We start from the raw sequence: 27,806 nt of genomic DNA, 5'->3' as shown, positions 1-27,806 counted from the left end.
CAAAATGCATAGTCTCAGTATTTTTAGCTCACCTGTCATGAAGTGACATGGTGAGCTTATGTGACCGTGTGATTACCTGCGTCCGTATGTGCGTGCGTGCGTGCGTGTGTGCGTCTGTCAACAATTTGGTTGTATAGACAGAAGAGGTCACAGTTTTCATTCAATCTTTATGAAATTTAGTCAGAATGTTTATCTTGATGAAATCTGGGTTGAGATTGTATTTGGGTCATCTGGGGTCAAATACTAGGTCACTAGGTAAAAAACTAGGTCAAATAATTGAAAAACCTTGTGTAGACTATAGAGGTCGCAGTTTTCATCCAATCTTTATGAAATTTGGTCAGAATGTTGATCTTGATGGAATCTGGGTTGGGATTGTATTTGGGTCATCTGGGGTCAAAAACTAGGTCACTAGGTCCAAAACTAGGCCAAATAATAGAAAAACCTTGTGTAGACAATAGATGTCGCAGTTTTCATCCAATCTTTATGAAATTTGGTCAGATTGTCTTGAAGAAATCTGGGTTGGGATTGTATTTGGGTCATCTGGGGTCAAAAACTAGGTCACTAGATCAAATAATAGAAAAACCTTGTGTAGGCAATAGAGGTCACAGTTTTCATCCAATCTTAATAAAATTTGATCAGAATGTTTATCTTGATGAAATCTGGGTTGGGATTGTATTTGGTTAGTCAGGTGAGCAATTCAGGGCCATCATGGCCCTCTTGTTTGTATGTTGTTAAGACAACATAAATGTATTCACACTATTCACAAACATGAAATAAAAAGTTGCGTTTTTTTAACATTTGAAAAAACCTATAAACGTAAAGCACCTGCGGCATAGACTCTTACAAACAAAGTTTGGAATAGGACATATTGGAGTTACTCTGTCTGTCGATAAGTGGTCAGTTTTTCCGCCCATAAGATTTTTGAGGAACTTATTCCAAATTTCACAAGCACTTAAAATATAAGTGTAAATATGTAAATACCATGAAGTGTAGATGGCGCACTCTTATTATGCCCACTTGCCCAGCTGACCACACATTCCAGAGTTATGTGCCCTTGAACTTGGCTATTTTTATGCAGGAGCATGTGACGTTCTTAGTTTGCAGATGCAAGACACACTGATTACATGCAGTGATCCATTTTTCTGAATTATAAGGCCTTTAATTACCCATAGGCATAGCTGCTACGCCTTTGACAGCAGTTTTGTTTCATTTTAGTCACATTTGTGACAAAACTCTAGCTTCATTTATTATTTGAGCCGTGCTCTGTAAAAAGGGGGTTTAATGCGTCCCAGATAAGCCTGTGCAGTCTCACAGGCTAATCAGGGACAATACTTTCCGCCTAAACTTGATTTTTGCTGTGAAGAGACTTTCTTGAAAGGAAAACTATCATAAAAGCGGAAAGTGTCGTCCCTGATTAGCACAGCCTGTTAAGACTGCACAGGCTAATTTGTGATGACACTTTAAGCACATGCATTAAACCCCTTTTTGATAGAGCACGACCCATATTATTTTCTTTTCAATATTTCACATGCTTTTTACTTTAGGAACACACTGATTATTTAGTTGAGAGTAAAACTTAAAATTCAGTTTTAAATTAATTTTCCCTAAGACCGTTCCATGATTCGAACCTGACCCAGTATGATTGTAAGAAGTAAGAAGCCATTTATCGTGTATACTCATGTGTATTTTGGTAATTTCTGTGCTTAGGAGACAGTTAAAGAAGAGGACAAAGTTCCCGCAGACCTCTGGCAATACAAGCAACTCAAAGACTGTAACTTTTGGTTCTTGAAAACTGGTATGTTTCAGCATTTTGTTGTTATAATAGCAGCTATTTGTATTGGTTGCAGCATTTTGAGTATTTATTTGAAGTTTGTGAGTTGATTCATTAAGACTTTTTTTCCGGATTTTAGTGTTAGCATTTTTTGAAGGAATATTGAATGAAATTGCATGTTTTGTTTTTTGTTTGAATTGTGTGTGTTTTCTCTATGTATTGGCGTTTTCTGCATTCAACTGTTACCCAATAAAGTGATGTTGTACTTAATGCTGAACCAGATTCTGGTTCTGAATGAATTGAAATAAAGTAATTACTTGAGTGTGGCAATGTGCGGCAAGGTCGTATTGTCATGAGATCATTGCTGAAACTGTTTGGAGAGATTTTAGTAGAGAAAAAACTGTCTCTTCATATTGTATTAGCCATATTGTTCAAGAATAGGTTTAATACCATATGGGCCAGTGTAGCTCCAGACAAGTCTGTGCATTAGGCAGTCTGGTCAGAAGCTACCCTCTCTGTTGAAAAGTCATCACAAGTTTGTGTGGCTTCATTAGCAGACATTATGACTCCTCAGCAAAGTTTATGGATGAAGAGACATATCTGGAGCTACACTGTTAAGCTATGTCATAAGACCTGTTTTTGCAAAAAAGGCTCATAGAGAAAATGGGAAAAGAAGCAAATATAATAAGAAATAAAGCTTGACTTATAATTGTCATTTATGGTTATGACTCCTGGGGTAGTTTTCACAAATCATCTTCATAAATTTCTTAAATATGTTTGTGTCAAATTTTTTACCAGGTTTTCCGAAGAAAAAAACTGGTTATTAGATTGGCGAATGTCGGCGGGCGGGTGGTCAGGCGACGGGCGGAACAAGCTTGTCCAGGCCATAACTTTGTCGTTCATTGTGAGATTTAAAAATCATTTTGCACATTTGTTCACCATCATTTGACGGTGTGTCGCGCGAAAGAATTACGTCGATATCTCCAAGGTCGTCACACTTTGAGTTCAAAGGTCAAAAATGGCCATAAATGAGCTTGTCCAGGCCATAACTATGTCATTTATTGTGAGATTTTTAAATCATTTGGCACACCATTATTGGACGTTGTGTCGCACGAAAGAATTACGTCAATATCTTCAAGGTCGCCATGACTAAAAATAGATTTATTTTGAAACAAAGGGGGTTAATTATAAACAATCAGTTCAGTTTGACTTTTTTTTCCAATTGAAAACCTGGTTATGTGACAATTTGTCCCTTGTCATATATTGCACTTATTTTTGTCCCCTACTGGTGAAACCGGAGGGGACTTATGATTTGCGCTCTGTGTGTCAGTCAGTCAGTCTGTCTGTCTGTCCGTCACATTTTTTTGGATCCTGGGAAAAACTTAAAAAGTTCTTCATATTTTTTAATAAAACTTGCAACATGGATTGATGGCAATATGGACATTATGCACATCATTTCATTTTGTTCCTACGTCAAAAAATTGTGGTTGCTATGGCAACAACAACAAAAATAATCTGAAAATGGTGGCATTTCTGACAATGGTGGAGCCGATAGGGGACCATATTGCTTGATAATAGCCTTGTTTAGTCATTAATTTCTAATATTTTGAGATGGTTTGTTGAACCCGTGAGCTTTGAGAATGGACTCAAATTTGAAGATTTTTTAGCATGTTGCATTCCTTTACTTGCATTTAGTCTAATACTGCATGTTAATGAATTGTGTTCCTTTCTATTTTGTTCCAGCCAAGGGGTATGATGGTAAGTTGACTTAACTTAGTTTTATTATTGCAGTTCAATTATTCTATCCTCTCTGCCTTTTTATACTTGTTTTGTTTTTTTCCCAACTTGATTTTATTGTTTCAAACTGAATGTGCTTGCCTGCATAAATGGTCAGTGTCTTACTTGAGAAGCCTTAATAGAATTTAGATTTCTTTCACTCTGGAAATAAATTGTAATACTAACGTTAATAATATGATTATGTTGTTTATAGTAATGATGATGATGATGATGATGATGATGATGATGATGATGATGATGATGATGATGATGATGATTATGAATGCACTGCAGTCATTCGCTTTTGCATAACATTGGACAATACTCACTTTTCAAAATTAAATTGTTTCTTAAAAGCAATATTGCAATTTAAAAAATTATTCAAATTAATTGAGTGCAATCACACAATGTACAACTCAATCAACGTTTTTGCGATTGTTACCTTAAGCAAAATTTTTATTTTAAAGCTCAATGATATTACTATATTATGTTTTCTTTCAAATTAATTCTTTATTTTCAGTTGATTCCAGTCATAATCTGCTAGCAGGATTGTCTGGAGAGATACTGGAAACACGTGGGGAGCAGGTAATGTATAGAGTTGAGTGTGAAATTGTTGTAGCGTCGTCACATGTTGTGATCAAATATATTGGTTTTATTCTCAATCCTTGATCTGTGCGTTGTAAGGCAGTACATTTGGTGTCGTTTGGTGCTGGTTAGAAAAGCGCTTGAATTTATCATTGCTCTTTATATTTCATCTTCTAATCTTCTAATAAATTTATTTTGAAGTTGACATGATTGTTAACCAACAAGTTAAATGTTATTACAGGTTGACTTCCTAATTTCATGATGGATTGTAATATTGCTTTTATTCAGGTTGCTGAACTACATGAATATGTTTGTGAGCCTATTTTATGCCTCTACCATGTTTAATGATCAGCCAAATCACTTTACACATGGTTGAAATGCCGCTTCCTTTTTATGTCCCCCACTATAGTAGTGGGGGACATATTGTTTTTGCCCTGTCTGTTGGTCTGTCTGTTGGTCTGTTGGTCTGTCTGTCTGTTTGCGCCAACTTTAACATTTTGCAATAAATTTTGCTATATTGAAGATAGCAACTTCATATTTGGCATGCATGTGTATCTCATGAAGCTGCACATTTTGAGTGGTGAAAGGTCAAGGTCATCCTTCAAGGTCAGAGGTCAAATATATGTGGCCAAAATCGCTCATTTTATGAATGCTTTTGCAATATTGAAGATAGCAACTTGATATTATAGCATGTGTATCTCATGGAGCTGCACATTTTGAGTGGTGAAAGGTCAAGGTCAAGGTCATCCTTCAAGGTCAGAGGTCAATTATATGTGGCCAAAATTGCTCATTTTATAAATACTTTTGCAATATTGAAGATAGCAACTTAATATTTGGCATGCATGTGCATCTCATGGAGCTGCTCATTTTGAGTGGTGAAAGGTCAAGGTCAAGGTCATCCTTCAAGGTCAGAGGTCAAATATATGTGGCCCAAATCGCTTATTTTATGAATACTTTTGCAATATTGAAGATAGCAACTTGATATTTGGCATGCATGTGTATCTCATGGAGCTGCACATTTTGAGTGGTGAAATGTCAAGGTCAAGGTCATCCTTCACAAGGTCAAGGTCATCCTACAATGTCAAACATCATATAGGGGGACATTGTGTTTCACAAACACATCTTGTTTAAAAATTAATTCAGGCACCTTTTGTGTGCTTGATTATCTCCATGTCCTTAAGTTGTCATCTTATTTTCATAAACAGATATCTTAAAGAATGAATTTGACCTGAATTGTGACATGACTGTTTTACAAAATTTTCTAATTAAATGTGTTCATCTTTAATTATTCGGCTGCAGATCGCAACACCATGCATCCGAACAAATATGCACATGTAAAAATACCAAGTAACACACTGTTTTGAAAACTTTAAAAAAGGTGTACATCTTACTATAGGAATATGTGTTCTTAAATGGGCCTTTGCACGTTTTGATAAATTGACAAAATTTAAAAAAACAAATTGAGAATCGCAAATTTTCGTTGTAGTTATGATATTTGTGAAGAAACAGTAATACTGAACATGTACCATGCTCGAAAATATCCAATATATGCATCCCCTTTTTAATGATTTAAAAACCTGAAAATTATAAAGCGTTGCAACGCAAAATGATTGAATAATTTGGAGAGTTCTGTTGTTGTTATATTTTGTGACACTGTGAGGATTGCTTTTATAAAGTATAAAATACACCACTCATTGTATGAGCACAGATGGCCAAGTGGTCTAATTAAGCGTTAGACTTTTACTCCAAGAGTCAGTGGTTTGAGCCCAGTTCAGGGTTACTTTTTTTTGGTCTTTAATTTTATTCTTGTTTTTACTGGAGCTTTTTAGATCCAATGTTTACATATATCAATATAAATAATTTAATGACAAATTTCAATATCTGCAAAATCTGTGAAAAGGTCCCTTTACATGTAACAATATTGATCAGCAATTTTCCTCATACTGTTTCAACAACGCCCTGGGTATTTTTCAGTGATTGAGTTCCATTCATCCAAAATCACACAAATCACCATATGTTCATTCACAAATCGCAAACAAAATTCATGTAATATTTGGCCCCATTGGTGTAAAAAGGTACTGTGCCTTCTAACTTCAATGTCACTTGGTACCTTTTTGCACTAATCGGGCAATGTGGTGTAAATTAGTTCATGCTAATCAACATGGGTTCCAATTTGATTTTCGTTTGTTGAGACACCTTTTGTGCCTGTGTATTTGTGGTCTGTCTGCAAAATTGTAGATTATGGCTGGTCTTGTGCTGTTGGGGCAAGTTAGAATAAGCCCACCTGTCCCATTAGGTGCCCACCAAACAAACTCACATGCCCCTTGTGCAAGGGACTTAACCTGGCCAGCCGTGCTTAGTTGGTGTAGCAACCAGTACACTAACCGGACATTGAACCACCAATTGGTTTGCTTGAGCTTTTTGTTCACTGTACCAGACCTTTCACCATGTTATGTACATCTTTTTTTTATACAGGACTATAAAGAGAAGGTAGAATGCTTGCTGGTTCCCCATTTGTTGGTTACCGTTTCTATGTGTTATCCCTGTGTTGATTTTAACAAATAACCTCCAATATACAACGTGTATATATAAGCATAGTGTACTTTGCACTTACCAAATTTTGTAGCAAAATTATTTTTTAAATATTCTTGTTTTAGTAGTTGATTTTTTCTATTTATTTAAAAAAAATCTATTTATAGTGCTGCTTATAATTCAGTCAATCTCTGGAAAAACTGCCTTTATGCATGTGTTTAAAGTATTGTCCCAGATTAGCCTGTGCAACCCACACAGAGTTATTCAGGACGACACTTTCTGCTTTTATGGAATTTTGCCTCTAAAGGAAGTCTCTTCAAAATGAAATTCCAATCAAGACGGAAAATGTCGGCCCAGATAAGCCAATATGGACTGCACAGGCTAATCTGGCACAACAATTTACACCTGGCATGAAGCCCACTTTTCACAGGGCATGACTGAATTATTTGTTGTTGTGATCGTGTTTAATCCACTTTTTGTAGTGAAAGTGTTTAATCCATGTTTTGCTGCAGTTAAGGCAGAACAATGCAAACAACTTAGTAATTATTTCAACAAGCCTTTTTGTCATACAAAAAAATCCGCACATCGTGTGAGTTGATTTTGTTAATTTTTTTTTTAATTGAGCTGTACATGACCTACTAAAGGTTAAAGGTTACAGTGCAAAACTGTTACTGTTTAAGTCCATGAGTGTTCACACTATGTAAGGGTTCTCAAAACCCTTTAAAAGTTTGTGTAAATGAGGCTTTACACTGAAAGGTGCTTGCAAATGATGTGGAGTGCATACAAATGTGTGTGATTTACCATAACCTTGAAAAATGCTTGAAAAGAGCTTATTTTTTCTGGATATTTCTGTATGAACGGTGAATGTTACAAAAAGCCAGTACAGAGAGGATGTATTAGCACATACATGTATTGCCCTTATTGCAATTGAATGCATTCCTTTTTTCTGCCTCTTATTGTTCATTTTGACTGTGGAGTGTATAGGAATAGATTTGAAATCCTACCACCATTAAGATTCATTAATTCATTGATAATAACATTCTTATGTATTTTAATGCATAACTGAAAATACTAAAAGTGTATGGCTTGAATCCATATTTCTTAAGAATTGATCATATTATCACATTATTATATAGTCACTGCTTAAAGTTATTTATAATAATATATAAACTTCTTAGTTAAACTGAATGTTACACAGAATAAATTAAACATATATGTGAACATATGAATGGCTCAGGAAAAATTATATTAAATGCATATGCGTTTAGTATTGCCTATATTAGCCTGTGCAGTCTTTACAGGCTAATTGTGTTTGATACTTTCTGCTTTTATGAAAAATTTGTTAAAGGAAGTATTTTCTTAACAAAAAATGATGTTTAGGTGGAAAGTGTCATCCCTGATTAGCCTGTGCATGTTAATCTGGGACAACACCTTGCACACATGCATTAAGCCTTGTTTTCCTGGGACAACACTTTGCACACATGCATTAAGCCTTGTTTTCCTGGGACAACACTTTGCACACATGCATTAAGCCTTGTTTTCCTGGGACAACACTTTGCACACATGCATTAAGCCTTGTTTTCCTGGGACAACACTTTGCACACATGCATTAAGCCTTGTTTTCCTGGGACAACACTTTGCACACATGCATTAAGCCTTGTTTTCCTGGGACAACACTTTGCACACATGCATTAAGCCTTGTTTTCAAAGAGTTCAGCTCAGTATGTTTATCATATACTAAAAGGTCATCCCTTCTACTCCATGTTTCAGATGATTCTCAATGTTCCTTCCATCGTTGTAAAGCTGGAGGGAGGTGTTGGCAACAGGACGGTACCCCTGCTCATAACTGACATGTCCCTGCAGGGCGAAGTGAGGGACTGGACTGGCAAGGTGGGTACCAGTATATTATGGGTCCGAAATGCTAACTTGAACTAGAGGTAAATGTAAATGGGTAGGAAATGCCTACTTAAAATGGAGGTTAATGTTAAGTAGTGGGTCGATGTCAAATTGAACTGGAAGTAAATGTTAAGGGTTGGAGTATGTTAACTTAAATTGGAGATAAATGTTAAGGGGTGGGGTATGTTTGCTTGACTTGGAGGTTAGTCAATATGCTTGCAATTATTTAGTGTTGTTTAAGGTTTGAGACAAATATATAGATATGGAAAACAAAAGTTTAATTAAACTGAGTTTTAAAGAATGAACATTTAGAAATGCGCACTAACATATATGTGGTGTTCAACTTAATACCCAGAAACATTTTTTATGCAATCAATTAAATCAATACAGTGTATTTTGCATATTTTCTTGCCTATCAGTGGCTGTTTAGTATTGTGAGCAATACTTGGCCTGCACTGTTGTAATGCATGTGTCTTTAAGTGCAATCCACACAGGCTAATCAGGGACGACACTTTCCGTTTTTATGGTATTTTTTTGTTTAAAGGATGTTGCTTCTTAGCAAAAATCAAGGGGAAAGTGTCGTCCCTGATTAGCCTGTTTGAACTTCACTGGCTATTCTTGGACAACGCTTTATGCACATGCATTTTGCCCAGTTTTCCCCAGAATGATGCTCCAATGTTTCAGCTGTTTGTGGAGAGCATCCTGAAGCTGGAGGTGGCCTACTACAATGAGAGGATCTCTGTGTGGGAACCACTGGTGGAACCAGTCCTGGACAGCGGGAAACTGAGAAAGTGGGAACTACAACTGGAGGTACGCTGTAAACTGGGTGAATGTGGGATCTACAACTGGAGGTACGCTGTAGACTGGGTGAATGTGGGATCTACAACTGGAGGTACGCTGTAGACTGGGTGAATGTGGGATCTACAACTGGAGGTACGCTGTAGACTGGGTGAATGTGGGATTTACAACTGGAGGTACGCTGTAGACTGGGTGAATGTGGGATCTACAACTGGAGGTACGCTGTAGACTGGGTGAATGTGGGATCTACAACTGGAGGTACCCTGTAGACTGGGTGAATGTGGGATCTACAACTGGAGGTACGCTGTAGACTGGGTGAATGTGTGATCTACAACTGGAGGTACGCTGTAGACTGGGTGAATGTGGGACCTACAACTGGAGGTACGCTGTAGACTGGGTGAATGTGGGATCTACAACTGGAGGTACGCTGTAGACTGGGTGAATGTGGGATCTACAACTGGAGGTACGCTGTAGACTGGGTGAATGTGTGACCTACAACTGGAGGTACGCTGTAGACTGGGTGAATGTGGGATCTTCATTTTAATGGCCGACTGTGGGCATTGTACTGTACTGTAAGTTTCAAGAGTAATCTGGAAATGGCAATGGTTGGAAAAATAGTATTAAATGATGGGAAGTTGAGAAAGTGGGAAGGGCAAATTGAGGTACACTTGAGAGTGGGGGAGTGGGGATCTATTTTGAGAGTGGGGGGTGAGGATCTTTATGTAACATTGATGGGAAATGTTAATGATGTCATAATTTAAGAGAAAATTGGAGATCGTGTATATGTTGGAAAATAAGAATTTCATGCAAAGGCAAATGTTAAGGGATGGTATGAATTGAAAGTCAATATTATGGGGTGGGATTTGCTTACTTCAATTGAAGTTTAACTGTTAAATATGAATGGGTGAGATATGCTAACTTGAACTGGGGCTAAATGTTTAGGTAGACAATATGATTGCATGAGTTCAATGTTATGGGTTTGGATATGCTTACCTTGTATGGGAGTAAATGTTTCATAGTGGGGTTTGCCAACTTGAACATGAGGTAATATGCCTACTTGAACTTGTGTGAATGCTATATGCCAATCTCTTTGAAAGGGGCCATGCAAAGATACCACAAATATTTCAGAGTTCAATGAAAGTTTTTACAATACTTTTGCTATCCACGTAAAATAAAGAAAGTTGTAGAAATTACATGTCATATATCCCACAGGTAGTCAAAAATGAAGAAGAGGAGCAGGACTTCGATGATGAGGACACTGAGGACATCAAGCTCCTGCCCCCCAAGATGAGTATCAACTTGAAGTCAGCAGACGGGCTGCAGGTCACCATGACAAAGGCGTGTCTGGAGAGTCTCACCAATCTGGGCAAGGTGAGTGTTGTAAAGGATCATGGATACATTGGTAACCTCTATGGTGTATATAGAAAAAATCATGGTAAATAGGTTTTACCTGGACTGGACCCAGGTTATCTTGGTATTTTAGATTGTTTAGCCTCTATGATTTTCTATTCACTTTGCTATTCATTGAATCACATGTATGTCGCATGCCTGTGTATAACATACATATATATTTTTATTGTACTCATGTTGTTATCCCCCGTCATAGGCGGAGGGATATTGTTTGGGCATTGTCCATCTGTCCGTAAGTCCGTCTTTCCGTCCGTCTGTCCGGAGCCATATCTTGAAAGTGCTTTGGTGGATTTAATTGAAACTTGGAATGAGTATATATATGGATAAGAGGATGATGCACGCCAAATGGCATTGTACACCATCTGTTAATAACGGAGTTATGGCCCTTTGTATCTTGAAAAAATGCTTTTTTGAGTGTCCAATATAATACTTTTGTGTCCAGAAGCATTTTGGCGGGGGATATCAATTCAACGAATTCGCTTGTTTTTTTAAGTTGATCATTTTATAGTCATTTTGCGATTCAGATATTGAATTTTACGTAACTATGCACTATATGAAGATTCAGAGTGCCCATCTATAATAGCACATATGTCTTTTTTTTGCTCACATATCTATTTATAGCCTGATCTATTTATGCCTTAAAAATTAAGAGCCCACACAGTCAGCCGGAGAATATCTGGATCCCTATGTTGCACAAAACTTTATTTCATGAAGCTATTTATATATTAAGGGTCCACATCTATTTATTACCCCATATTTATATTATAGGCCTTTGGTGATGCCTATGCGCTGGTTGAGCCCACACTGAAGGCTGGAGAGGTACTGGACCCCTATGTGATACAGAATGAGACAGGGGAGGACATTGTGCTCAAACTGGACAACACTTTTGTGGTACCACATTTCACATTTAAAGAGAAACTAGACTTTATGCAAACGTTTTAATATTAAGCATGAAACTTGCAATCTTTTTATTATTTCAATACTAAATATACTTTCATCATGCTTTACACTTGATTTTGCAGGATAGTTGAGTATTATATTGATTTTCAGCTGCTAATTCATATATTACGCAATACATTTCAAATTTCCATTTATGTTATGATACAAGTAGGGCTTGTTTTGACAAAGCATGATTCGCAAACATTCATCTTTTATAATATTTTAAACTATTGAACATGCTGAAGTGTCTTGTATTTAACCCTTATATTAAACAAATAAGGTCTATATTTAGCAGGTGTATTACGATAATCCATTGATAAATTCCTGAGTTATCTGCCTTTGAACATAGCAGACAAAGCGGTGCAAAGTTGTTAGTCATGTCTGTGACAAAGCTCTTGTTCCTGACACAAGGAGACGGCACATATTTCAGATGCCGGACTCTGCCCAGAATGCGAAAGTCAAGTTACGTAGCGGTGACCTCCTACCCTTAAAGAACAAGGAGGGACCCAAACTGCGTCGACAGGCATCAGTGATACGGGCCACTCAGAACTCGGATGAGAAGAAACTCATCTTCCAGGTATGTGAACATTATTTGTTTGTATCAGATGGTTAAATTTATGCCTCGACCGTCTTTTTAAATCGCCCAATATGAAGTTGTTAGGGGTGCAATGGAAATGCCAAGGATGTCTCTCCTTAAACACAAAATTATCCAACTCATTTCTTTTACTCATTTCACTATACAGCATTTAGAGTTTCATTATTTCAATACTTGTTTGGTTTCATCTTAATATGTGTATTTGAATGTTAACCTCGACTGAGCACAAGGAAAACTTGTAAAAATCTGGTATGAAACCCCAAAGCACAAGTCTTTCATATTTGGTATGTAGTACATGTATCATCAAGAGGTCCACTTCAAAGCTTTTTTCCAAATCATAGAAAGTGGCCTTGCCCAAGTCACACTGACTTATTTAGGGAAAATATTAAAAAAAATCTTTATGTTTAACCATTTCCCACTTAGAAGCATAGTGAAAATTGCTATGTGCAAACAGCATAAAACCAGAACAGCGTGCAAGTAACTCGCCGTCTTTTTAGATTTAATGCTGTTTGCTGCTCATCAGTATCTAAGGGTTGGGAATGAAGCCTTAAAAACTTGAATCTAGTAAGAAATGTCTTCAATTAAATTTAACTTTCTAAGAGATTACAAACATGTTAAAATAAAATAAAATAAGTATCTAAGTGGGAAAGGGTTAAATTGCAAAGAACATTCTGCAATGCTAAATGAAGCCCTCAATATCTCCTCTCTACTCAGGTGGAGAGATTCAACATCCCCAAGGACGTGACCATCAAGAGGGCTGAGAGGAGGCTGTTCCACTTTGCTGAGAAGCAGGCCCCCAGCATGTGGGCCGTTGTCGTGGATACCAGAATAAACCTCGGCCAGAAGACCGTCACTTTTCGGTCGGCAGTTCAGGTTGGGATTTAGGAAATAATGAATGTACACAGAATTGTCAGTTTCAGTGTTTATAAGATTTTATATGCATGGACACATTGCGGATTGATATTGGTCAGAAGATGGTCACTTTCTGGTTGGCTGTCCAGGTCAAAATGTTGGAAAAATTTTAATGTTTACAATTCTGTGAAATTAAGAATAATGTGTGAATTCTCAAGTTTATAATCAACTTTGGTCAGGTGACAGTCAGGGCAACAGATAAGATTTTGGGTCAATTAGTTTTCACTGCAAGCTTTTTGTAACAATTAGTTTTTTCCCTCAAAACTATTTGTCAATTAATTGTTTTTGCTCATTTAAGATTTTTTTCTCACATTCTGTTTTTATTCATGTTTAGCTGTACCATTTACCCTTCTTTTACTTCAAAAATTTAGACTTAAATTGATGTTCAACAACTCCATATCTCTTTATCTCTTTGACCGGCCGTACAGCAGGATTATGCCCCTTTTTTTCATAAAACTCGGGTTAAAGTTTGCTCCGCATGACCGTCAAGAATTGTGCCCCTTATTGCCCTTAGACAAGTTAGGTTTAGGTGCAAGATTAAATTCAAGTTAAAGTTTGCAAGCAACAATTACATGCCTTTAAATATTACAGATATTCAATTGAACTTCAAAGGTGTCTTAAGGTGACTTATATCAGGTGACTTGCAGAACATGTAGATTATACTATTAAAGCAGAAGAATAGCCTTCTGTCAGATCATTTTTTAAATGAAAATGTTCTGAATATCTCTGTATAAGTCTCACTGTCTGAGTTTTTTTCAAATCATTTTTATTAATTAAAACCTAAACAAAACCTTCTGTGAAACCATTATATATCGTTAGGCATTAATTTTCGTATATTTCGACAGTCGATCGATTGACCAATTTAAGATCCTAACAAACAATTATGTCCAATATTTGAACAAATTAAGACTGAATTACCAAAGGCATGAGGCACTAAAATCCAACATAATCCACGCATACATACTCCGTCTGTAACGTAATCAAGATAAATCCGGTTTTGACACAAAAGGGTGTAGATTACACAGTGTACTTAACTGACACGTGACATTGCTCTAAAACGCAAAAGCAGTACAGCTGTAGCGATGCGTTGACTTCGTTTAGGTAGAATTGTAATGATAAGCGCTAATTGTTAACAACTTTATTACCTGTTGTGTGCATTGTGTTTTTCAGTGTTGTTGCAGAAGATTATACAGCCCCCACGCACCGGATTAGATCCGGATCAAAGACAATAAACAAAATTAAAAGATGGTGATGTATATACTTACCGTATACATTCTCCGCATTGATTACAAATAAATCCAGAAATTTTGATTTGTGTTTGGTTGTTTGCGTTTAACTACAATACAGGTGTAAAATAGCTTGTGCTTCGTTGTATGGGCAATCGATCTTTTTAATCATTGACATCTGTTACAAGTTTTACGATACATGTTTCAAATAATTGTTACTTGTAGCCATAGAAAACGTAACAGTTAAAGAGAAATTAGCAATCATGACGATTAGTTCCATCCAAACGTAGGGAAATTGTTTTCAAAAATTCACTTTTATTTTTGCGCGATTTCCAGGAAATCCCCGGAAAGCACGTGTTTCGAATGACTGAGTATGACGCAATAAAACATTGCTTTGTATCCTATGGCATTCAATCTAATTTTAACTCACTCGTCCATTGGTTGTTACAGTTAAATCTGAACTTTGCCCTATGGAACCGCTGTCCCATAATGCACTATTAATTTTACACTTCCGAAAATTATTGTACTGAAAGTGATCAAATATTTACGATGCAAAACTATTGAACTAATTTTAACCAATAAACTTCGCACCTTTTCTAATTTACGCTGATGAAGGTAAGATTGTTAATAGTTTGGCCATGATAAAAAATGAATAGGACCAATTGGCAACTGGCTTCACTGTTTCAAACCCGGGTTTCAAACACTCGTTAACGGTTATTCGGTCCCACTAATCCGCTAATCATAATAATGATACACTAATGGGGGCAAATTACTGATCACCTGATAACAAAAGACTAGTATATTGACATGTGACAAACAGGCCCCACCTCCTGCAAGTGACTCTCAAGTGTCCTTCCTCTTTCCCCACTACGATTTTTCGCAACCGCGATATATTTCGCACAAACAAATCGGATATTGACTGAAGCATTGTTTTTCAAAGTCAGGAATTTGCGACTTTAAGTGCTGACGAAAACGTCATTTTATAAAAATGACGAAATTTCGTGCTGGCGAAAATAAATGTTTTCACAGTATATAAAATGGTTGTTTCAGACAGTTTACCATGCAAAGTGCTCACTCATTTCAGGTTCAAAACCACCTGCCGGTTCCTGTGGATATCTACTACAAGGATGCGAGTAATGGAACCAAGCTGATATCCCCTATCCAGCCTGGTGCCCTCTACAGTGTACCACTGTATGCTGTCTATGAGTCTACGGGGCAGTTCATGTTCAGGCCCATGAAGGACGGGTAAGGAGAGTTGAAGAATAGATTGTGTGAAGAAAATTAATGCATTATATGATTTATGTTCATTGATACTTGTGTTTTGTCTCTTCTGAAAAAAATATGTTTAGTAAATAGTGTGCCAAGCCATCAGTACCTCGTGTGCATAGTGTAAGTGAACTGATAATCACATCTTTATAGGGGCCATTTGTTTTCATACTTCCAGAACAATGTTTCATCTGGTAACCATGACTATTCCAACATTTGAGGTTTTGATGGCATACTTAATATGGTGTAGACCTAGTTATCAGCAGGCCAAGGCTTTGATCTCCACTTTGATGTTGTTCTTTCTGATCTTTGCTTAAGACACCTAGTAACGGTTTTACCTAGGAAAACAGACTCTTTGAGTGTCTCAATTAGCTCTAGGCTTACCAGGAACTGAAACTAAAATAAGCAAGTTTAAACTCAATGACATAAGGCTTACTATGAAATAAAGCTGAAATAAACAAGTATATACTAAACCTAATGCACCATGACTTCAGGTGTGTAGAGATGAGTGAACCAATCAGCTGGAAAGGGGCAGAGAACCTTGGACTGAAGATGCTGACCTGCCGTGGGGACGCAGTGCACCAGCCCTTTTATATCAGGGTATCTGCTCGTCATATCTCATATTCATCGACGGATAACCACGACTAATTCATTCCGTTACTTTCCAGCATTTGCCGTGGGACAATATAAGCAATACAAGCCGTTTTGACCTTAACCGTAACCTTTCAGTAGACCAACAAATTGCATTTTACAAAAAGATTTTCGCTTTGGAGGTGCCAATGCTTTGCCTGGATAATTGCGATTTGATACACCAAGCTTTTCCATCCATCTGTCTGAGTGCTTAAAAGACATTGCGCCCATGTAAGAGACTAGAGATACTTTTACTCTGAGAGTCGTTTAAATTCTCAATTTTAAAGTATAACATGCACTACGAAATTCCATTTCTATGGACGACGCATGTTGACAACAAACCCGAAGTCTCTATAGTACAAGTTGTATCATTGGTCAAAAATATCCTCATGAAACTGTGAGGGATCCAATGAAATTACTGGATTTGACACACCCTTGAACGGTGAAAAGAGCTCATAATATCCTACGGTTGATAAATGGAGAGTAATGGAATGGGTCGAACATGGGTATCAGATAATGATCTCATATTATACAATGAAAAGATTGCTCACTTAGACAAACTGTTTTGGAGCAAGCAAACTGAATGCAAGAAAAATAGAACATTCAATATTTTTTTTGTTTCAGACATTTTTTGCAAAACACAAAACGAGACCCTGAACGTGCTTTGTTAATTATCGTATTTATATTTTGTCTGTTTCTTCTTTTGACATTTCTTAAATACATTTTTGGTTTACATTTTAATTAATAAAACATTTTTTTAAAAACCTAACTAGCAATGCTCTCTTATAAAGAAGCATTCAGAGAATATTTCAGGGAGGACATAAGCAGTTCTAGTTTACTGTAACCTCTTGAAGACGTTCAATTCGTTCAGGAGTGTTGGCAGTAATAAATGATTTGACTTAAAGTTAATTGATTTCTAAATGCTTTCAATTGTTTTTATATTTTGTCTTAGGTTCGTGCAGAGATTGAGGATGTTTATTATCAGGATGGCGACACTTTGTCTGCTAAGTCCACTATCTTCCACCTACACCCGACTGTGATCTTCCACAATCTACTGCCCTATGATGTAAAAGTCATGCTTGAGGTAAACTTGCACTAATTGTTATGTTCATCCTACTGTGATCTATCTTCCACACTGCCCTATGACCTGAAAGTCATGTTGGAGTTTAACATACACTAATTGTTATGTCCACCCTACAATAATCTTCCACAAGTTACTGCCCTATGATGGGAAAATTATGTTAAAGGTAAACAGATTAATTTTTTTGGTTCTAAACAGATAATATTTGTTGGTCCACCCTATTGTAATGCAATACTAACAATGTAAGTTATATGAGGTGAGGTAGTTATTGTGCTTTCCTTGGGACTTTTTGGCCACTAAAAAAGGCCAAAAATATTCTAAGTTGTGTTGTTTGTGAACACTTGTGAGCACTAGGAATGCTATAAAATCTTGTAAAATATGGCAGAACATGTCCAGTGAAGAGCATGTATTTGCTTTCCCTATTGATGTAATTGTACAAAGAGTACAATTATTTTTTTTGTAATTTTGTCATGTTATCATTGTTTTCTAAATCCATTTTTAGGGCTCCATAGATATGGTAGGTAGCAAATTTAAATTTTAAGTTCTGCTGATTTTGAACTCTTTTGCTCTCCAGTTTGCAGAGTGGCTATGGCCTCCAGGAAGGGGATTTCCTGTGGTTTATGCATTTATTTTTCAGATTTGTGCATTTTAAAAAACTGTGGGAATATTGTTTGTGTTATATCACATTAAACAAATTGAAATAATGTATCTTTTTTAAAGACAAAATAAAATCAACTGTTTTAAATCAAATAATACAAGTATAGATGCTAAATAACAAAGATAAGCAAAAGAATTATAATTCCCTGTTAAAAACCAACGAGCTAACATTATGGTTGATATGAGTAAGGTTACTCAAATGGTTTAATAATTTAATTTATAGCTAATCATTAAATTGGCATGCATTTCATTTGAAATTTGAAAGAAAAGTATTTTGTGACTTGTTAATCAAACTTTTGAAGTGTCTGGAAATAGAGATTCAGCTTCTTATTGATATATAACGCCTAAGCTATCTTACAGTGTTCTCCCTATATTTATTTCTACATGTATATTTGCTGTGTTCAAACCTGGGTGTTTTCCCTTTGGCTTATTGTATGTTTGGCTCTGAAAATGAAGCAGTCATTATATTGGCGTGTACCTTGTCAGGGGTTTCAAAAGTAGCGGATTTCTTATCAAATATATGGGGTAATTATGTGAAAATGTCAGCAGATTGTTTTAAGAAAGTGTACTATTGGAATTGTTGATATCACAAAATTACGTCCTAAACTGCCTACATATTGTTAAAAGTTAAATGTACCAAAAAAATGAACACAACTTAACCATAAATGCTTAAACAAATGTTTCATTATTTAAATGATCCTTTTCTGGGAAAATGGGGCTTTAAGCATGTACATAAAGTGTTGTCCCATACAAGCTTGTGCATAAAGTGTTGTCCCATACAAGCTTGTGACATGTGCATAAAGTGTTGTCTCATACAAGCTTGTGCATAAAGTGTTGTCTCATACAAGCTTGTGCATTTCCCAGAAGCTTACCAGGGACAACACTTTTCACCTAAACTATATTATTTTCAGAAGAGTCTTCCTTTTAAAAAAAATACAATACAAGCAGAAAGTATCGTCCTTGATTAGCTGGTGCTGACATCACATGCTTATCTGGGATGAAGCATTAAGCTGGTGCTGACATCACATGCTAATCTGGGATGAAGCATTAAGCTGGTGCTGACATCACATGCTTATCTGGGATGAAGCATTAAGCTGGTGCTGACATCACATGCTAATCTGGGATGAAGCTTTAAGCTGGTGCTGACATCACATGCTTATCTGGGATGAAGCATTAAGCTGGTGCTGACATCACATGCTAATCTGGGATGAAGCTTTAAGCTGGTGCTGACATCACATGCTTATCTGGGATGAAGCATTAAGCTGGTGCTGACATCACATGCTAATCTGGGATGAAGCATTAAGCTGGTGCTGACATCACATGCTAATCTGGGATGAAGCATTAAGCTGGTGCTGACATCACATGCTAATCTGGGATGAAGCATTAAGCTGGTGCTGACATCACATGCTAATCTGGGATGAAGCATTAAGCTGGTGCTGACATCACATGCTAATCTGGGATGAAGCTTAAGCTGGTGCTGACATCACATGCTAATCTGGGATGAAGCATTAAGCTGGTGCTGACATCACATGCTAATCTTGGATGAAGCATTAAGCTGGTGCTGACATCACATGCTAATCTGGGATGAAGCATTAAGCTGGTGCTGACATCACATGTTAATCTGGGATGAAGCATTAAGCTGGTGCTGACATCACATGCTAATCTGGGATGAAGCATTAAGCTGGTGCTGACATCACATGCTAATCTGGGATGAAGCATTAAGCTGGTGCTGACATCACATGCTAATCTGGGATGAAGCATTAAGCTGGTGCTGACATCACATGCTAATCTGGGATGAAGCATTAAGCTGGTGCTGACATCACATGCTAATCTGGGATGAAGCATTAAGCTGGTGCTGACATCACATGCTAATCTGGGATGAAGCTTTAAGCTGGTGCTGACATCACATGCTAATCTGGGATGAAGCATTAAGCTGGTGCTGACATCACATGCTAATCTGGGATGAAGCATTAAGCTGGTGCTGACATCACATGCTAATCTGGAATGAAGCATTAAGCTGGTGCTGACATCACATGCTAATATGGGATGAAGCATTAAGCTGGTGCTGACATCACATGCTAATCTGGGATGAAGCTTTAAGCTGGTGCTGACATCACATGCTAATCTGGGATGAAGCATTAAGCTGGTGCTGACATCACATGCTAATCTGGGATGAAGCATTAAGCTGGTGCTGACATCACATGCTAATCTGGAATGAAGCATTAAGCTGGCGCTGACATCACATGCTAATCTGGGATGAAGCATTAAGCCCCATTTTCCTAGAGCAAGGCATAATTATATCATGTGATGTTTAATAAGAAGGGGCCATTAGGTATTAATACTGTATCTTTTATTTGGGTGTTTTCTATTAAATTAATGCTGACAAAAATTATTCATGTTATTAAAAAATAGATTTAGTGTTGATGTGAACATACTTATGGAAAAACTGGGATTGATGCATGTGTATTAAGCATCATCCTAGATTAGCCTGTGCCTGCAGCAATGGCTTATCAGGGACAACACTTTCCGCTTTTAAGTAGTTTATCATTTAAATGAAGTATCATCAAAACAATAATGCAGCCTAGGCTGAAAGTTTTGTCCCTGATTAGCCTGTGTGGACTTCACAGGCTAGTATGGAATGAGTCTTTACAAACATGCATTAGACCTTTCAGTGCAGGAACCGAATTTTGAAGGCCTTTGCAAACAGTTTGGATCCAGATGAGACGCCACAGAACATGGCGTCTCATCAGGATCCAAACTGTTCGCTATTCTGATAGTATTCTTCGAAAAAAATCGAAGAAAATGCTAATTTTAGAAATTCAGCAGACGACATTTTAGCAGAAGACAAATTTCCCAGCATGCAAAGGGTTAGACCCATTTCCCAGAATGAGGCTTGTATGCATTCACAGGATACTGCTGATAAGCTGATGCTAATAAATATCTATAGGAAACTACACTTTATTCTCAATTCACCACAAATGAAATAATGCTCTCAAAAATCTCGTATGGTAAAACACTAGGTTTACTTTAGCTATTGTAATGGTTCTGCAGATGAAATAATGCTACCAATTGAAAAAAAAACACTGTTTAATGATACCATTTTGAGGGTTTTTGAGAAGTACTGAATGTTTCCAAACAATATTAAATATGTCGTGTTCTGAGAAAACTGGGCTTAATGCATGTGCATAAAGTGTCATCCAAGATTAGCCTGTGCAGTCCACACAGGCTAATCAGGGACGACACTTTCCGCTTTTATGGTATTTTTAGTTTCAAGGAAGTCCCTCCTTACCGAAAATCAAGTTTAGGTGGAACGTGTCGTCCCTGATTAGCCTGTGCAGACTGCACAGGCTAATCAGGGATGACACTAAATGCACAGGCATTAAGCCTAGTTTTCTCAAAACGCGACTCATCAATTGCTGAGGTACTGCAGAGGCGATGAGATGATGCTCCAAATAATGAAATAAGCACTATGTTTTCCATATCCATTGCTAGGGCACTGCAGACGAGATGTTGCTACAGAAAGGTTGCAACATCCCTCTGGACCATGCATGCTTGGGGAAAACCAACATTGAGGTCATGGTAGGTGAACTGAAAATAGTCTGGTCTTTAGCCAGAAACTGCTGAATTTGACATAAGAACATGTTCAGAAGATACCATTGATCTACATGTATGCTGAATCCGTGGAATATCGAAGCACTGATGAGTATATTTATTCTTGAGGTCAAACAAACTGTTGTTTTAGATGTAAAAATGTGAAAATGTTTAACAAACAAACTGGCTTTTGGCTTGGTATATCTTCCCTCAAGCAAAAAGCTTTTAAAAACATAGCCATTGAGAAGTTTTTGTTAGTGCCACTAAGGCTACGATGTGGTGAAAACCCTTCTTACTAGATTAAAGTTGAAAAGTTACTTGCAGGCTGTTCTGGTTTAATGCTGGTTGCGCATATGGCCATTTTCATTTTGCTTTGGGTTAATCATAATTTTTGCATATTTTAGATCATCAACTATCAGGGTAGGGATTGGAATGGCCGTCGACTGCTGGACTTTGACATCCCTGAACTCTCAGTGTGGAATTTTGACGGTTACCAAGGGAAAAAGAAAGTAACCATGGTAATGTATATGATCTATATTCAATTTGGTGTAAGCATATGCAGAATTAATACAAATTCAAGTAAATTAATCTACATCTGATACCAAATTTCCTTTTTATGCCCCCGGATCGAATGTTCGGGGGTATATTGTTTTTGGCCTGTCTTTCTGTCTGTCATTCTGTCCCAAAACTTTAACCTTACAGTAAAGTTTTGCAATAACTTTTGAAATATTGAACATAGCAACTTGATATTTGGCATGCATGTGTATCTCATGGAGCTGCACATTTTGAGTGGTGAAAGGTCAAGGTCATCCTTCAAGGTTAAAGGTAAAAAATTTAAAGCTTTAATATATTTAAGTTTTACAATAACTTGTGAAATATTGAACATAGCAACTTGATATTTGGCATGCATGTGTATCTCATGGAGCTGCACATTTTGAGTGGTGAAAGGTCAAGGTCATCCTTCAAGGTCAAAGGTCAAAAATTAAAAAAATTAATATAGTACAGTTTTGCAATAACTTTTGAAATATTGAACATAGCAACTTGATATTTGGCATGCATGTGTATCTCATGGAGCTGCACATTTTGAGTGGTGAAAGGTCAAGGTCATCCTTCAAGGTCAAAGGTCAAACATTTAAAACTTTAATAAAGTAAAGTTTTGCAATAACTTTTGAAATATTGAACATAGCAACTTGATATTTGGCATGCATGTGTATCTCATGTAGCTGCACATTTTGAGTGGTGAAAGGTCAAGGTCATCCTTCAAGGTCAAAGGTCGAAAATTTAAAATTTTAATATAGTAAAGTCTTGCAAAAACTTTTGAAGTATTGAACATAGCAACTTGATATTTGGCATGCATGAGTATCTCATGGAGCTGCTTATTTTGAGTGGTGAAAGGTCAAGGTCAAGGTCATCCTTAAAGTTCAAAGGTAAAAAAAAAGCGGTGCATTAGGGGGCATTGTGTTTCTTACAAACACATCTCTTGTTCAATATGACATTGGCCTATCTTATATGTTTGAAAGTTACACACAGCGGTACACTTGTGATGAAAAGTTGCGTTTTCTTGTGTGTTTTTTATATTTTTTATTGCTATTACAATAAGCCAGTAAAAACAAATCTATAACCATACCTTGTGGTTGTTTATCCAAGGGGGAACAGTCATGTGCTTTGCTTTATTGATATATCCATGATTGTTCAAGTACTTTATCTTTGATTTAAATATATGCACTGGTCATTGTTGATTTTTCAAAACTGGAACCATTTTCATTAATCCACTTTAGAACATAAGAATAAACAACTATTAAGAATAAAAAACTATTTCAAGAATGAAGAAAAATATTAAATATTTCAGCAATTTATATAATCTTTCATTTGCTGTCACTGTTTCCAAAGTCATTTTAACATAGCCTTCATATGGATTTTATGTTATTGGAGGTGATTAATAAATTAAAAAAATGTTAGGAATTTTGCTATGTTATTTTTTCTTTGTCATACATATAAAAAATTCTTTATACGGTATGCAGACAATAAAATAAAGTTTTTTACTAATAACACTGTAAAGAGTGCATGTTCATGCCTTAAATGTTCTGTTTTCACAAAAAAGGGACACAAAATGTGTTTAAAAATGGGCTTAATTTTTGATCTTGTGATTTACACATTACAATAAGTTATGCATGAACATGTTGTTTCAGGACCTGGGTCTTCATTTCAAGAAGACGAGTGGTTCAATCCAGGTGTCCCTGTTCTGTCCCTACTGGATGATCAACAAGACTGGGGTCATGCTGAGATACAAGGTAACATATAACAACTGAGTCTTAACATCTGAAAAGTGTATCACACACAATATTGTTCTGGTAAAAATAAATTTGATAAATTTTAATACAAATACAAATAGTTGTAGACAGAGAAACAACTTTGGAAATTGATTAATGTAAAGTAAGTTTATGACTTTAAAGTCAATGTGTTTGAGTATTTTAAAAAATAGTTTTAAAAATTAAAGTGGTTTTAATGCATTGACAGTAATTTTAGACTCATCATCATCTTGACTATCTCTACATTGAAGACAGAGTCATATGTTGTGGAGCTTTATAAGTATTGACCATAACAGTGGCCCTTGATAATATTTTAGGACCTTCAAGGACTCTTGGTGATCTTTAGTCACCTACAATGACCCCTCTGTGACTTTCAGTAACACTTGATTACGTTCAGTGACTTTTGGTTTCTATAAATGACCTTTCATGACCTTGGCGACTATTGATGACTTTGATCTATGTTTGATGGCTCTTGCTAACACATGATAACCATTCATGGCTTTAAATAATCTCATGATAACCTTTGACCTTGCAGGCAGGTGATGACGACCCCATGGAACACCCGCCAGAGATCAAGGACATTGTCATGTTCTCATTTAAGAAAAGTTCCCTGTTCAACAAGAAAAAGGTAGGCTATAGCATATATTATTCATGCTATAGTATATGATATTATCAGTGTATTAGTATAATGTACATGTATAATGTATGAAGGTTCTTAATGTGTGTGATTATGGTTTTGTATCAGTATATAAGATTGTTTACAGACCTTTGATGTACTACAATTAAACTACATTGCATATGCATGTGAGCCTTTCTCTTGAAAAACTGGGCTTTATGTATGTGCATAAAGTGTCGTTACAGATTAACCTATGCAGGCGGCAAAAGCTTATCAGGACCTAAACTGGATTTTCATTTAGTGAGAACCTAATTTAAACAAAAAATTCCATAAAAGCAGAAAATGTTGCCCTGATCACCTAGCCATATTGGACTGTATTCAACAATCACCTAGCCATATTGGACTGTATTCAACAATCACCTAGCCATATTGGACTGTATTCAACAATCACGTAGCCATATTGGACTGTATTCAACAATCACATAGCCATATTGGACTGTATTCAACAATCACCTAGCCATATTGGACTGTATTCAACAATCACCTAGCCATATTGGACTGTATTCAACAATCACCTAGCCATATTGGACTGTATTCAACAATCACATTTTAAAAGGAAACACGGCAGTATGAATTAAATGAATTCATATCAATACATTAAACATATAAATACACTGGATTACTTTAATATTAGTTGATTTAACCTTTTATGGTATAATTGTTATGATTGTTTGTAAAAGATTAATATAGAGAAAATATTATATCTCTGTAAACATAGATTTTTAATGCAATACATGTTCTTATTGCAGTTTAGGACTGTATCATGAGCTTTATACTATTATAGAAATTATACATACATTTTGTGACAGAGAAATGCCAAGGCCTTTTTGTGTTTATATGTGTTTAGTATTTAAAACATTATAATTTATTTGCAATGAAATCTTATGCTTATATTTTGGTGTGCGTCTGTTGTGATTCTTTCAATTTAAATTGTTTCAATTTTATGTTACTTTAATAATTGTATTTTTACTTTGTGTCTTGATTTAATTAGTGCAATACATATCTTATTTATTTTGTTGCACTGGATGAATAGATTAGATTTTCTTATGCAAAGATTTGACAAGCATTATAATACTATTTAGGTAACAAATAATGGTATCAGTTAATTTGTGAGAAAAAATAAACTGTATTCTTATTATAATTTTTACAAGCAGTTTGTTTTAAGTATTACTTAAGTCACATATTTTATGGAGCGATATTACTTTTTAAAATTTGATTTGGTTGAATATAATTGAATAAATCTTGTTTATCTCATGTAGAAGTTTCATTTAATGCTTGCAATATTGTTTACAGTGATACATTTTTTCATTTTTTTTAAATGTTCAATGAGTGGGGTCAGCTAATATAATTATGTGTTAAAACAGGAAAAACAACATTTGAGAAATATGTGAATTTTGATTTCTTTTAGTTTGTGCTTATATTTTGTGTAGACCCTATCTTGGTGTTGTGGTGTTACTCATTTGGTAAGAAAAGCTTCAATAGGATTCAAATAATAATCCAATAATAGGCTTCACAGATAGGATATGAAGACAACCATTGAAACTGCTTGTTTCTATGAACCAATCAGAAACTCTCTTTATTCTTTAAATGATTTAAAAATGAAAATAATTAGTTCATTGTTTAAAAGGAACTGTTAAAATGTTAAAAAAGGGAACTGTTTTCTTGTTAAAGTCATGGTGAACAGGTTCTATTAAAAGCTTAAAGCTCTGAATTTAATGATCTAGTTAAAATAATTGCATTTTCAAGTTTGAGAATATTTTAATTTCATTATAAAATTCATTGTAACATGAAACTTAATTGGTTGTGTCTTCAGATGAAACCAATTTAGTCACTAGATTTTTCCCATTTAGTGAGACTAACCTGTATATATAATTGATGTAAGATTAATGCCCTCTTCTTTGCAGTGAAATTAACTATAGTGCACATTTAATATTAAATTTGCTCAAACACACTATCAGTGAGATTTACACTTTTTTGAGGTGAGCTTAAATAGTATTTTTGCACTCTCCTCTGTAACCAAACAAATAAGTCCTTTTTGGGCAATGGCCTTTGCCCTTAAACTATATAAACATTTGCTATAAACACAGTCTATAGTGCTGCCTTGTGACATTCTGAAGACAGTTAAAGCATAAACATAAAGTTTTTTCTGATTCAATTTTCTACCTCATAAAATGCATTAATTTATCGGACTTTTCTCTTGTTATTATATCCCCAATCAAAAGAGAGGACTCTTTAAAGGAGAATTGTGTTTTGCTTCATACCTATGTCACTATTTATTTGCAACTAATTTTGATAACTTTGTTATCCCTTATATTATATGTTGTATTTAGAGATAATGAGTCTGTAAAATAATAGCTTGATTTTGCCTCCCCCAAAAAGCATACTTGTCAAAATGATACACATTTAAAATGACTGTTGATAAAATATTTAACATCATCTGAAAATTTTAAGATAATTTTATTGGCTAATAAACTTTTTGGCGTAAAGTATTTTTGTTTACATTTTACTCGCTGTAGTATTGTTGTTTTTGAATGCCAGAGTCTTCCAAGCTTTCTGTGTCTGTGCATCTGCAAACAATAAATGTATACTTAAAAAAGTCCTGAGGTAATCTTCAAAGCAGGCAATTTGAAATGTAGTTAAAGAATATTCTCCATTTGTTTAACCTTTGAATATTAACATTTTTAACATGTCAATATAATAACCACTAGTGATTTATTCATACTTTGAAAAATTATTTTTGAAAAAGAAATATTAACAACTGTTTTAATTATACAAATTCATCATCTTTGAGTTTTCTGATGGCTGAGTAATTACAAGTACAATTATTTTTCTATTTGTTGATAAATTGTTTAGTTCCGTTGTCTTTAATATTTATTTGTCAGAAGTTATTTCTGTATACATTTTGTCCATTGATATTGTAAAGTTGTTATTATTTATGACTTTTATTGCATATAATATTTATTATGTTTTTTATATAAAATAACAATAAATGTAACAAAAAGACAAATTAACAGGTGTAAATTTATCAAACATAGATGTATTGACAATTTATTTTCAAGGACGAAACACAGGAAAAAAAGTCTTCAACATTGGAGAGAAAAAAGGAGGGAAAGAATAAACCTAAAGTGAAAGAAATGAAACAAAGTGGAAAAGTAT

At 35.6% G+C, this 27,806-nt stretch overlaps 1 protein-coding gene and 1 long non-coding RNA gene across 2 annotated transcripts in view; both read left to right on the top strand.

The window, feature by feature from the left end:
- The window catches only part of LOC127867161 (intermembrane lipid transfer protein VPS13A-like), a 149,691-nt gene that overhangs the window by 74,306 nt on the left and 47,579 nt on the right, over positions 1-27,806 (top strand). Inside the window, exons 44-62 of the mRNA XM_052408201.1 lie at positions 1,708-1,795; positions 3,515-3,529; positions 4,068-4,132; positions 6,608-6,622; positions 8,435-8,554; positions 9,245-9,370; positions 10,571-10,729; positions 11,537-11,659; positions 12,138-12,284; positions 13,017-13,175; positions 15,525-15,685; positions 16,201-16,306; positions 17,289-17,420; positions 17,920-17,934; positions 21,567-21,653; positions 22,070-22,183; positions 23,855-23,956; positions 24,510-24,602; positions 27,710-27,802. Coding sequence (XP_052264161.1) covers positions 1,708-1,795; positions 3,515-3,529; positions 4,068-4,132; positions 6,608-6,622; positions 8,435-8,554; positions 9,245-9,370; positions 10,571-10,729; positions 11,537-11,659; positions 12,138-12,284; positions 13,017-13,175; positions 15,525-15,685; positions 16,201-16,306; positions 17,289-17,420; positions 17,920-17,934; positions 21,567-21,653; positions 22,070-22,183; positions 23,855-23,956; positions 24,510-24,602; positions 27,710-27,802 — 1,920 coding nt within the window. The remainder of the gene's footprint in view (positions 1-1,707; positions 1,796-3,514; positions 3,530-4,067; positions 4,133-6,607; positions 6,623-8,434; positions 8,555-9,244; positions 9,371-10,570; positions 10,730-11,536; positions 11,660-12,137; positions 12,285-13,016; positions 13,176-15,524; positions 15,686-16,200; positions 16,307-17,288; positions 17,421-17,919; positions 17,935-21,566; positions 21,654-22,069; positions 22,184-23,854; positions 23,957-24,509; positions 24,603-27,709; positions 27,803-27,806) is intronic.
- LOC127867192 (uncharacterized) lies at positions 9,375-9,841 on the top strand. Its single transcript, XR_008043355.1, has 3 exons — positions 9,375-9,493; positions 9,535-9,616; positions 9,740-9,841. It is a non-coding gene; the product is annotated as an uncharacterized LOC127867192 (long non-coding RNA).

The sequence above is a fragment of the Dreissena polymorpha genome, chromosome 2, assembly GCF_020536995.1.
Source record: "Dreissena polymorpha isolate Duluth1 chromosome 2, UMN_Dpol_1.0, whole genome shotgun sequence".
Classification (NCBI taxonomy): Eukaryota; Metazoa; Mollusca; class Bivalvia; order Myida; family Dreissenidae; genus Dreissena; species Dreissena polymorpha.
This window is presented reverse-complemented; position numbering and strand designations above follow the sequence as displayed.